The sequence below is a fragment of the Diadema antillarum genome, unplaced genomic scaffold (assembly GCF_040938485.1).
Source record: "Diadema antillarum isolate AM-2024a unplaced genomic scaffold, OU_Dant_1.0 scf00000020, whole genome shotgun sequence".
In the NCBI taxonomy this organism is placed as follows: domain Eukaryota; kingdom Metazoa; phylum Echinodermata; class Echinoidea; order Diadematoida; family Diadematidae; genus Diadema; species Diadema antillarum.
In genome coordinates this window covers 867975-881925 of record NW_027270909.1, presented here as the reverse complement: position 1 = coordinate 881925, position 13951 = coordinate 867975, and the positions used below count along the sequence as shown (strand labels likewise).

At 42.7% G+C, this 13951-nt stretch overlaps 1 protein-coding gene across 1 annotated transcript in view; it reads right to left on the bottom strand.

Moving 5' to 3' along the window:
• Positions 1–1247: 1247 nt before the first annotated feature.
• LOC139729876 (sacsin-like) overlaps positions 1248–13951 on the bottom strand; it is a 28004-nt gene continuing 15300 nt past the window's right edge. Inside the window, exon 6 of the mRNA XM_071640803.1 lies at positions 1248–13668. Coding sequence (XP_071496904.1) covers positions 2699–13668 — 10970 coding nt within the window. The 3' untranslated portion in view covers positions 1248–2698. The remainder of the gene's footprint in view (positions 13669–13951) is intronic.

Here is a 13951-nt window from a genome sequence, read left to right as displayed (position 1 = left end):
CCATATCCTCATACAAGTAAATTTGTGATTTCTATATCATACAATAGTCAGACAGTGTCAGATTTCGACTAAAAAAGATCATCTTATTGCAGTTCATGATTCTAACAAACCTACAGAACACTTAATTCATTATCGTTCATAATGTTCAATATTCATGGTTATATTACGACGCAGTATTCAGTAATGACCTCAATAAAGCATATGTGATCTTTAATCACAAAAACGTATGCACAGAGAGTAATTTAACGTGCATCTATCGAAATGCATAATGGTGAGTTCTGCTTGCCTTGATTATTTCAACGTGATAAATATACAGTAAACCTCGGATAAGTCGACGTCGAGTGAGTCGAAAATCACTTAACTCGAAGCAAAATAAAAAGTCCCGATTTTTCCCTATGTATTTTCTCTAAGAAATATTTGGATAAGCCGAAGTACGAGAGTCGAATTTCGGCTGTGTCGAAGTAAAACAGTCAGTCCCTTTTGTACAAAATACACGTAGTTTACATCACTTGAGCCGAAGAAGATTTGTCTGGCATTCTCATTACATTTAGAGGAGAACAAAATAATCGGCATGTCGCAGAACCCCGTCCCTGGCCTGCTGCAGGTAAGCATGCACACTCACCGTACCGCTCTGCACGCATGTCGAATACATACACATGTATGTATACACACAGCACATCGATCCATGTACTTTATCCATACACACAGCACATCCATACTTTATCCATGTCAAGCCAGAACTCCTTGGTCAACCAATCGCTGCTTTAATATTTTAGTGACAGGCCAAGTGGGTGGAGCTTGTTTGTGCGTGCCCGGCTGGCTGTATAGTTTTGTTCAATGGAGGTAGGATGGGCCTGGGAGAGTGTTTGTCTCAGGGTAGGTTGACAGAGATGGCTACCTATGTTGCACCATAGACATAGCACATGCACATTGCCACATTAGCGCAGACATTCTCAGCGAACTACGTTTAACTACTAGGTACTAGTATTGATACAAATTCCATGTTCAATTTAGAACAAAATAAGAACATTATCTTCAAGTACAGACAAATTTGAATGCAAACACACACAAGCACGCACACACACACACACACATGTATGCAAATGTCCTATACTACATGTACATAACTGTGAGTCGAAAAAAAATCGACTCTCGCGAGAGTCGAATTTCACTTAAGTCGACGCATTTTTGTCAGTCCCGAGAGCTTCGACTCATGCGAGGTTTACTGTACCATACAAAGCCCTCAGTTAAAATTACCTATATTCTTCATGAGAGTATACCTAGTAGTGGATAACTATGTATCTAGACACTGTGGCAATATGAGTGACACATTTTTTTTTGAAACTATTGTTAACCAACTGGCAGTTCAAACATGTGCACATTTAGTAGCGAGAAATTCATTGCACGTTCAGGAAATCCAACAAGAGCGAACGGAATTACGCTGGGCACTGTAAGTCAACGCAGAAGTAAATACGTACGCAGGGAGTGAAACAAATTAACAAATAAACAAATAAACAAAGAAACAAACAAACAATAACCCGTCCCTCACAGAGCTTTGCTCATTGAGCTTATCAAGAAGTTATATAATCAGTTTAAACAAAAGACTGCAGGAAACGTCATTTAAATTGTCGCTCATCTCATTGTTAGAATGTGAAAATGTTAAGGCTGCTGGAAACTCATCATATGGAACACTATCATGATGAATTGGCCAAAGTACCGAAAAAATAACACAATCTCATTGCCCTGTGCATGAGGCGACCATACACAAGACAACGTTATGTACAGATATAATATCTGGAGGGTACAAATAAAAAGGAATCAAATTTTATCACACGAAATTATACTTATTGTAATTCAGACAAAAGTTAAAATATCCAACACTGGATAATTAATCTCTCAAATGACATGTACACTTTATTTTAAATTTCCAACGTTTTGAAAACACCTTTTTCAGTACTATTCATGACCTTTCAACTACAACATGACGACAATATTTTTTTGGTGTAAAGTGCAACTGTACAGAACGTCTTCCTCAGTTCATGACACAAAATACCGTTCATTTTAACATTTCACCAAATTTTACATTGTATCATGCATCAAAAAGAGGAATAAATGTGGGAGCATGAGGAAAAGGGAACATGAGACAAATATTCACCGCATTGCAGGCAAGCAATGCAATAGTAAGTTATTCAAAAGATTTACTATTTTTCATTCCACAAAAGTTTCCAACATGCTAACATGAGATATTTACACAATTATCGCATTGTACGTACATGTATTTATGAAGGAAGACAAGTAGAATGAATATAAACATAAAAGTGAAATTTTGCAGCTTCTGTGAGTCTCATATTGCATTTCATACCGGCAAAACGCTTCTTACCTCACCATATGAACATGTAACGTAATTGATATCTCTCGATAATGGGCAATGCCAACATCATTTAGAGGAGTTTATTACTTCCTTGATTGTATAAAAATGTTGACTTGAAGAAGCATACAATAAACGCATACTGAACATATCATTTTCAATATAACACCAACACTGGTGGGTGAGCGATTGAAGGCAATCTACATTTTCTCCGCATATTCAACTCATATTACCGCTCCTTCAGAAAGAATGTATGGACGTTTCTATGAAGGTCGACGGGCTCTGCATTGTCCTGAACCAGTAGTGACGTAATGACATAGCATATCCCGCTCAATTCACGAATGAGTCAATCGTATCAAGTATTTCCTTGGTAGTTTCCAGGACAGTTTGGGCGTCATCTTGACTACTGTACACTTCATGTGGAATTTTGGAGAATGCACAGTTATCTGGATACCTGGATCTTACGTAATGCGCCAATCCGGAGAGGCTCATCACTCTTTCAACGAGTAAAGAGCCATTAGGTATCTCATCTTTAACTTTGTACACCAGGGAGTAGAGGTTGTGTGTCCAACAGTAACTCCCTCGCGAAGCTAACTGTGCAGCCTTCAGTCCTATCTCGACAGCCTGATGGCACTTAAAGGATACCCATTCAAAGGAAGGTTCTTTATCGTTAAGATCCATCTCCTTTCGACCAGACCTTAAGTTCTCATATGCCTGTCGCAACCATCGTCTAGCATTTGGAAGATCTGGTATTCGATGCCCCTCGAAGAAGGATTGCCAATTTCTTGATTCGGAACCTTTTCTCCATGACCCACCAGCATATCCTCCGTAGGTGTTAAACCGGTGGCGATCATCAGATGCCCTCTGACTAGCCCTCTGGAAAATATCGTGATACGTAGATACGCCCTTCGTTAGTCTGTCCAATTCACTCTGAAGATGTTTGAATGCCTCATTGAACAAATCACTTGGGCCCTCAGGGTGCTTGTCAGGATGCCATTTCAACATCAAGCGATGGATTGCCTTTTTCCTTTCTTCTTCCGGCAACTTCCAAATCTCTTCTAGCTCTGCAGACACGTGCTTTTTAGCCTCGTCAATGTCACCAGGGAATGAAGGATTATTCCTAAGACTGCTCTTCCCTGGGTAGTCTGGTTCTTTTCTGTCGGAAGGAACAAGGTCGAAGCATGCCTGTGCCTTCGGAATGTGGATCTTATAAATGTCAGAAACACTAGCTTCAACAAGGTCATCTGCTCCTACATCAACAAGGTATACCGCTTGTATCGATTCGCCCCTTACACGTCTTACAATACGTGCATAGATATGCAGTTCTTCATCACGATCCATCCGTTGAAGAGCGATATACTCTCCTTCTTCGAAAGACACCCACATATCTTGTTCAATCAGATGGAAAATCTGATTAGGAACACTACTTCCCGGTGGCGGAAGACGAGTTTCAGAAGTATTATTTGCTCCAAGACATACCTCCACGTCATGTGCAGCTAGTGAGGGCAAGATTTCCGAAGGAGACCTCTTAGACAAAAGGTCTACAAACACAAGCAATCCTTTGTCGTGGATCAAATTACCGAGAACGTGGTTGACACGTTCGGTTACGCTTGTAAGTGTCATTATCTTAGTTTCCTCAGTTGGATGAGTGACGTACAGCTGATGTCTGTCCTTCACAAAGGCAGGTATCTGTTTTTCACTGTTTGAAATGTTTTTGTCATCCAGCTGAAGGACTGAATTGACACTTTGCATGCAGGTCACTTCCAAATGCGTTAAGACGTCCCTCAGTGACTGCCTCTGTTCTTCATTGATAACCTTGTTATCGTCGTGCTTCACTATGCTGGCAATTGCAATGACAAGTTCTTTCGAATGCACGACCGTTTCAAGCTGCCGTTCAAACTCACAATTACCGTACTGAACAAGCGGACACGTTGCCTGATCAATATCAGATGTATTCAATACTTCTTTTACCCTCCCACTCAGTACTTTGGGGCGAAGTCTTTCTGGCAGTTTTCTAAGAACTTCTGTCATGATAGATTCTTCCTCATTGGAGAAATGAAGGATTGGGAGTTCACAGGTTGAAATGCGGCCTTTCAGATGATTAGCGTCATTGAAATAGAGAGTATCAGATCGCTTCAAGCCGTGTTTTGTCGATGGCAAGTACAAATGAGACGTTTCTTCCAATTCTTTCTCAACCAAGAGACTATCTGATCTTTGGATTCCTCTGTATAAATCAGAAGATACGTCTTCAACCATGAGTAATATGTTTGGGTGAATTGCTCCTACCTCTCCGACTTCGAATATTCTTTGAAGAACAAACGCATTTTGTGCTATGGATGGTGTGTCAGTTGTTCCAAGAATCCGAAGAAGCCAAAAGAAAGGGCCCCACCTGTCAGGTAGCTGGTAGAGAAACGGAGACAGATTACGCGGCAAAGTGCGGGAGATTTGTTTAGCTTCCACAATGGTACATGAGCTGCCATCAACGACTGGAACAAGAGGAACGTTTGCTTTACCGAGTTCATTCTCAATGTCTCCACAGTGTTCACATTTTTCTGAGGGGTTGCAGGATTTTTGGTTAGTGCATTGATCACACAGAAACGACAAGATTTCTTCCAAAACCTTGCTCAAACTTTCTTGTTTTTCAATCCTCTGACCTTCTCCCTCAAGTTTTCTACACAAGATAGTCGTGTGCTTCAAAACTACTGACAGCTCCGGCTTTATGATCATGCCAAGTGTGGATGGAATATCTTGCATGTCGCACTCGTAGCATTTTGATTTGATGGCAGCATACTGCGGCAAAATTGGTAGCACTGTCCACACCAGCTTCGTTTTCTCGATCATTGATCCAGAGTACATGATGCAACAGTCTTCATGTGCCACTGGGGGATGAAGGGATCGAAGGTCTTGATCGAGCTCTCTTCTGACGAGGAATTTTATTCTTCCTACCTGTTGCAAGAAATCTTGGTCGGAATGGAGCCTGCATTCTTTTTGCAGACAAGAGACAAGACATATCGATTTCCAATTCTTATTTCTTTGACCACTGCCTCCTTCAATTTCCTCTGCAAATGTTAGGAACATTGACTTCGTTACTTCAGTCTTCAGTCCAATTTCTCTCAGAAATTCTAAACCCAGTCTTTTCCATATCGAACTGGGTGGAAAGTCGTCGCTTGCTTTCATGAGTCGGAACACCTCGACTTCGGGGTCAAAGAAGTGTGATGCCGCATGTAGTACCCCATCATTTCCTGGAATGAATGGCAGCGAATGTAACTGCAAGTACGAAATCTTATCTTTCTTCTCTTCGTCGCGTAGAAACAGAAGCATATGCTTTATTCTTAGTAGATGCTGTGTTCGACCCTCTTGCGACATGTCACCGAATCTGGGTAAAATAAAAGTGGCATAGACGTAGTATTCATCTCCTTTGGATAATCCAAGAGTCTTGTACAGATGAGCAAACTTTTCTTTCTCTTTCAGAAAGACCGCGGGCCTGCTTTTTATCCATACATGTTGTTCAACAGAAGGGATGGTTTCTTGGAGCACGAAGACAGATCGTGAACCGTCGATGCTTACGTGTTCCTCGCTGATTGTCTCAAAGCAGGGAAGACGTTTTAAATCTTCGATATCTTCGATATCTTCGGTATTACCGAGAAAGATCCCAAGTATCTCCTCGTTCTGTCTCTTTTTAAGGCGACTGAAACGAGTAATGTCCTTAGAGATCCAGTGCAGGAGGACCTGTAATATCTGCGCCTTAGAACCAATGTTGCATGCTAGCCAATGGATTAAAGGCATTGAATCATCAGCAAGTGTGCAGATATCCAACGTTTCCAGCGCTGAAGAAGCTGGTAAACGTACGTGTGTTTGAAGAGCAAGAACAGTGGAAGATAACTTCAGTGGTACCAGGCAGAGAGATGAATTGCTTGTCGAAGACTGTCGCAGAACTTGGGAAAGGGGGACTGCAGGTAATATCGCAAAATCCCTGAGCCTTTTTTTGATTTCATCGAGGAAAACACCTGACCTATCTGGAGATTTGTTAAGACCTTCCAGTAGATTCCACAATTTCTTGAACCACTGTAGTGTAAACCTGGTAAACCTGTCATCAAAGGACAGGTAATCATCTGATGAAACCTTTAAGTAGGGAAAGTTTTCGCTCATCATCTTAGCAATGGCAGTAATGTCGAGGTCTCTCAAGACAGAGTCTTGCTTTGCTGGTATTCTGTGAAGAAATTCCTTATGAAGGAAATTCGGGGAGTTTTTTGGGAAAAGTTCCGCATGCTCTGATTTGAAGACACGTGCCGACGGGGAAAACACCCTTAGCATGCCATCTTGTGTCAGCAACAGTGGAAGGCCATCAAGTGCAAGTTTGTCTTGTTCCATACAGTACGCGAGGAGCAAAGTCAAATTGTCCTTGTTCTGAAGCTTTGATCGCGAAATTGGAATTGGAAGCTGAGTACTTAGCCGATTTTTCCCTCGTAGGAAATTCACAACTGTGGATGGAGTGACTTGAAGAACAGCAAGCGGCGTTTTCCGTTCTTTTCGTTTCTGCGATGGCTGCATAACTCTTCTAACCACCCAAACAGGAGACTCAATGACAGGAAACCCAATCTGTTGGAGGAGCTTCTTTAGGATTTCATGCTTCTTTGGCGATGGAGGTCTTGATACTCCCAAGTAAAGTGGTTCAGCAAATGTCTCACTCAACGTGTTGCAGAATCCAAGCATAGACTCATCTGTGTTTGATCCACAGTCAACAGGAGTTCTCCATGACAGAAGCCAAGTGTTCTCATCAGTTGGCAGGAGAACGGGGAAAAGCCTACATCTCGTACAAGCAATCAACTCATAGAAGGTACAAATGAGTTCCTTCCAATATCTGTCACCCTCTTGGAGTGGGAAGAACTCATGATAGGCACGTAATCCCTCCAGAGTGACTTTTAATTTGTCTTGTGGGATTGGCATTGACCACTGATAACGGTTAGTGAAAAAATTTCGAATCCACGACATGACTTTGACGTAGGAGAGTGAAATAATGTGCTCAAAGAGTTGCTTATTCCACAATGTTTGACGATCCTCAGTCGCACCTCTCCACAGACTTCTTCGACTCTCGTGATCCAAGGCGAAGTAACCATGAACATGGACTGGCAATTTCGTGTCAATAGGAAGAGGTAAGAAGCAGTAAGCTTTCCCCTTTAACCCCCTACCCGACAAACGAGCAGCAACACCTCCAATAGGAATGAGTTTATGTTGGATTATGGAGTTTTCGTCCATTTCTTTCCAGTTTGGACAGCCAAGCTGTTGACATATCACCCAATGTTCAATGTTTCTCTGTGCGTTTCTCTGTAGAAAGATTTCGTAGCAAACATCTGCAGCCTGCCGTGTTTTGACACTTTCACCTTTGTTGACAGCTGAGATGTATTCAGATACGTTGGTGTAGAAGCGTTTCTTCTTGTCCTCCTCCATTGGATCCATTTTTACTTGCACTGTTCTTGTAGATGTCAGACCACCTTCCGGAGTAATCTGTGATATTCCGACAGATGTTACATTTTTCAGAAAGAGGAGACTCTCTGATGCAGACATTTCGAATTCTTTCAGCAGTTTTTCGATCCTGTCCTTGTTCCAAATGTCGTTGCTTATTTCAGATGCTTTCGTCCTGAGAGGAAACCGAAATACAGTATAAGGATCATCAGTTTCAGTGAGAGTGTCTTCCAGGTAACAAGGAAAGACATCCGAGTACGTCTGGCGCATCCGGTCCGTGACATTATATAAGCGACCTGGGCTAGTAGGGATTGCACCTGGAACATGGTTACAGAGTGGATCAAACACGCACAGGGTGTCCCCGCCAGATATGAAACTCGGACAATCAGTGAGCTGGTACACAGTGTTAAAGCCGACGCCATAGCGACCGATCTTACTCATTTCATTTCCTTTACTTCCTTGGCCAAGGTCTTGAATTCCCTCGATGTCTTCGGTGGAAAAACATTGATTGTTGAAAACACAAAGTGCGGGGCCTTGGAGAGACTTCATGTTGTCACCAAACACCCTCTTAGTTCGATGACTGCGAGGGTCATACACGATGTGAATTTTAGTTGCACCAGCGTCATCTGCATTCTGAAGCAATTCCTTGAGCACCGTAGCCTCTCCGGAGTACGACTGAAGAATTCGCTTGATCCGGGATGTCAGTTTTTCATGCTGGCCAAATGCTACTCCTGGTAGATTTTGTGCATACTGCTCTAGAACTTGGTGGCGAACATCTTTGATGTTCAGCCTCTGTGCCAAAGTAAAGCTAATGTCCTGATGGCACTGGTAGATTTGTCCATCTTCATCACTTATCCAGTCAACATCGCTGTAACAAAGGTCTTTAGTTGAGCGCATAACATCTAGGACATCCGGGAGATAAGTAATGGAATTATCGCCATCTTTACGGGCTTTCTCAAGAAGACGCGCAATACCAATCACAACAGTCACTTCAGCAGCCTTTAATGGTCTACCGTCACCTCGAACATAGATCTCACGAAGAACATCCTCGTAGTCTGTAGCCTTGAACCTCTTCTTGATTTTTGCAGATTCAAGAAGATAGGTGTACTGGGTTAACCGCGGAGGGAGATGAAACAAGTACGGTTCAAGTAATAGGCTTTCTCTTGCCACTTTTGAGGGATGCACAAATCGTTCACCGATAAGAATCCATCTGTCATCCTTGAGTAAGGAAAGGAGTACGTTATGTGGGTTGTATCTACATTCGTCGTTCAAATACTTGTAGATATCGTAGCAACTTTTCTCAACACCACGGGACACAGTTCCTTTCTCGAAGTGATCACGGATGTTGTGCAACTGATTCATGACTTCTTTGAGAGTAGGTCGTCTCCTGTGCATATCAAGAAATTGGGACACTTCTTTTGGCATCGGCAAAACATCACACTCATCAAGGACTGGTGCAACACTGCTCACAAGGCTAATATGAGAGTTGGAGTAAATGCTGTCGGCAGCCATGTAGCGATCAAACCATTTCCATGGAAGGAAAGAAAATCTAGTGCTCCCATCTTGGATCACAGGAAAAATGGCTATTGTCTTCAATTGCTGTTTAAGAGATTTGTTATCTCTCCATTTCGTTCTGAACAGCATATCTGACAGATATGTCATCAAATCATGAGATCTTTGCAGTGCACTGTTGTCTTCTCTTGCACACAAACCAGCGACTGAGTTACATTGTGCAATGAACCTTTCTGCAGAAACGCTATCAGTTATCATTCCCAGGTCTTCAAGAGCAGCAAACGTATGATTTGACGCAAAATCGTCTCTTGGAAATACACCGTCTGCTTTGGAAAAGATCTTCGCTGCTTTACGATGTGGATGGACAAGATCTTTTGGTTTTTGAAGGTAGATATCTCCTGATACAGGGATGCATCTGACGTCTCTTAACTTCAAGCGTAGACTGTCTTTCCTGCAGTTCAGAGCGAAGAGAATTACAATATTCCTGTCTTCATCTGATACACATGGAAGTCGTGGTAGGAAAACCTCGTCAAAAAATCGCTCTTGACCAAATGTTTTTTCCTTTAACTCGCGTTCAAGATTTGCACGTATGAAAGCGCGCCGTGTTTTGTCGCTGACATCCACAACAGTAGATTCAGGGAGGCAAGTTTCCAAAATTGCGCTTACTGTATCTTTTATGGTTCCTTCGTCTTGAAATTCTTGACTCAAGAACATAACGTTCTGGAATTTCAGAGCTTTTCCATCTTTCCTGAAGAGGGCGGGTTGCGGTGATTTATTGATTCCGTGTACCAAAGTTTGGTAGAAGGCATCAAAAATTTCCGAGCAGTTTCCGTCCTTTGGCAGGTTATCAACGTCTGGCCACAGGTAATCATATGCTACTGACCCATACATGCCTGTGAAAAGTTGAAGAAAGTTCTCATCGGACAGCAAGTAGATGTAGGCTCTGCAGATAACCTCCCTGAGGAGAAGATCGTTCCACTGGGCATGTCTGTTCATACCTGCAGGTGTTCGTTTATGGAGATGCTGTCGGTTGTCAGTCACTGCGAAAGCCCCATTGATATGTACAGGCAGCATACTTTTCATGGACAATGGGAGGTAGCAGTATACCTCTCCCTGAAGTTTAAAATCATGTGATTCCAGGAAGGTCATTGCAACTTCTCCCCTGGGAGAGAGTCCCACATCAGATTCTTCTGCAGCCATTTTCCTTGTTGTTGCAGAGCCCTCGCACGTGACTTTGATCGATTTGAAGGTTTTCTTCAGCATCGCTGTCTCATTGTGAAAGAATTCTGCTCCTGAAGGGGTCATTTCCTGGGTAACTGATTCTGTGCAGAGTATGATGTCATCCTTGACAGTATTTTCCAAGAAGTCTTTCTCTATGCTGAAAAGCTTTGCAGCTTTCGAGGCGTCTGTGGACTCCGCAGGAAGATAATACATAGATACCTTCATCACTTTCTTTGTGAATATCAATAGACTTCCGGAAGATTTCCACATACTGAGCAAGAGTCCTTTAAGTCTCACTTCGTCGTAATTCTCTCTACTTATCTCACTTTTCAGCGCTGCTTCTTTAGATCGTAATGGAAGTCGGAAGAGTGACCCATCATAATGGAAAGGCTCTGACAAACGGCAACCAAATACCCCATTGAAGGGCATGAACTGATCTGGGAACCTTCGTAGGCGCAGAGAGCTCTGGAGATTGACTCTTACTCCGGGTTGAGATTTATCTCGTAGGACTCCCCCTAGGTGCGTCGTATGGGGATCGAAATACTGAATAAAGTGTCTGCTCACAAAGCAAGGTACGTCCGTCAAGTGGTACACTGAATTGAAACCAGTTCCAAATTTTCCAATTTTTTCAGCATTCTTTTCTTTTGTTCGTCCTCCGAGACGAAGAATGTTCGCGAAGTCTTCGTCTGTGAATGTCGCATCGTTGAAAACCCAGAGGGCAGGACCTTGGCACGCCTTCATCCCTGGGTCAAAGAGTTTTTCCATGGCATTACTGTTTGTTCTCATGTCAACCAGAAATCGAACTTCAGTGGCACCAGCGTCCTCAGCATTCTGTATCATTTCTTTGAAAATGGCTGTGTCCTCATATGTATTCTTCAGGATGTTCCATATCCGAAGAGTCAGAGGTTCTGTCTGACCTGCCTGGGTAAATTCATCTAGATCATCAGCATCCAAGAGCAAGCGACTGAGTGGAGGGACATGCAAAAATTTCGCAAGGTCCGCTGTTATCTGAGGATTAATGATACTGAATGTCGTGTCATCCTCAGATCGTTCTTCATGCACAAATGATTTTAGCCAAGGCCGATCAACAAATGCACTGTCTGTTACCGATATCAAATGGCAGCCTTCAGATTCTGTTGGTACTAATACACGGCTTTGCAGATCTTGTGGTATTTCCCCAATTGTGTGGAGTTGTTTGAGGATTTGGAGTACCAGACGAAGTTGGCGCGCATGGTAAGCAGTGTCATTCACCCTTGATTGCTCACAGGATTTCTTTACTTCGTGCAAAATGTCAACCAATGTTTCCACATTAGCATTCACAGTTGATTTCGCTCCAAGATCACGAAACAGATCTGCAAATTGACGCATAGTATGAGGAATCTGTGTCATATATGGTGACATATCAAACGGAAGACCATCTATGCACATCTCTGTTGGGTCTGAAAATCCAGCACCATTCCATATTGGACATTGAACTGTTGTCAAGTACTTCAGTACATTTCCTCTTTGTACTTTCCATTCGTTCAAGAGGAAAGCATATATGCTTTTGACCATCGGTGCAAGTTCAATGGGATCTACATCACGTGACTCTTGAGTGAGGTGGACATACTTTTTCAACTGTTCTGTCACATTCTGCAAAGTTGGTTTCTTCGAATCCATCTGAAGATGCCTAAACAGTGGCATGAGGTTGCTGTCCTCTTTTGTGAGTGGAACCAGTGACCCGCACAATATGGAATTCTCTCTTGACAGGAGCATAGTCTCACTTGGAGTGGAGAGGAATGAATGAGGCAGTTGATACCACTGGAGCTGAGATGGATAGAATGAAGGCTGAACCTGCTCGTAAGGTATGCAGGGTTTGCTCTTGATGTAAGCTGCCAAAGTGCAAGAAATTCCTGATGAACAAGAATTTAAAAGCCTCATGTTATTGGCAAGGAACTTCAGAAAGGAGCGAGCGAGATCAACATTGTTTGACAGGGAAACAATATCAAGACACATGACTGCCTCGTCCACATTTACCTTGTCCTGTCCTCGCATGCCAAGTTCTCCCAGAGCTGAAAGGACTTCTGGTTCTGTGAAGGGTTCAGTTGGAAATAATCCTTGTTTTCCAAAGAGCCTGTGGAGAGTTTGATCCTGGATGTGAAGGAGTTCGGAAGGTGATTTCAGTGTTGAAGAGGAGTTGTCTGTGGGAACAAACTTCAGTTTTTGGAGCACGTGCTTGCTTGATTCACATTTATGTTTGATCTCATTCCAGTGACTCAAGAGCCAGAGTGTGACGCTTTGAACATCAGATTTGGTGTACAATATACCTTCGTGGAGTTCTCGCATTATGTGATTGATGACGTTGAACCTTGAAAGAGCGTCAATTTTCAATTTGTCCAGGAGAGGTTTCACATTGTGGTCCGCTGCGATAACAGCTCTTTGTAACTTTACTGGCTGAGGGAGGTCTTTCGTTTCATTTGCAGAAATGTCAATGTATCCGATAGATTCCCTTGCACTAACTATCGATGTACAAGAAGCGCCAGAACCACAAAGTAGCTTGAAGAGTGGAAGAGAAAGCAGTAGATCACGGGCCGAGGAATTGATTGTTGCATTGGCGATACATTTGTTGAAGAGGTCACGTTCGCTATCCTTGAGGCCTTGTAACTTGTTGATAAGAGAACTGCGGTCTATGTTCTGAGTTGCCGTAAGAATTCCGTCTGCAACTGGCTGCTGAATGTAACCTTGGGATATCACTGCAGGGTGCCGGATGACGTAATCTGTGAAGTTGAGAACTTCAATGCCAATCTTGACAAGGACGCCTTCGAGGTGTTCATCCAGAGCAACCTGCCCATTTCTTTTGACAATCAAAGCCGACTTTTTTGCAAGTGCTTTGAGTGTAACCTCGGCAGCGTTTGTGTCTGAAAGTGGAATTAGGGGCAGCCCTTCAAATTGGGACAGATTGTCCGGACTCTCTTTGTAAAACATATTCCAGACTGCTTCCAGCCACGGAGCAGGTGGTTGGTTGGCGATTCCTGGCTCTTTCTGCCATCTGCCAAATCTGCGTCTTAGAAGTGTAGCAACTGATTCTAAGCTCAAGACCTCAAGCTGAAACCCGCCCTGTGCCGCTGCAATCAGAAATAAAACACAAGGAAGAGGAACATTATGAACGAATCATGATGCGATTACACTCGAAGATGCAATGGACAGTCTCAAAACAATTCACTACATTGTGTTTCATAAAATTGTAATAAATCTGTTTTTAGAGCAGATTTAAAGTGATAATGCATCATCTTCATTTGATATCAAAGGATTACGATTTCCTATCAATGGTTTCTTTTCGATAAAGAAGACAATTGAAAATCAGCAGTCACTTTTATGCTACCATTACAGATATTCCAGAAGTGCATA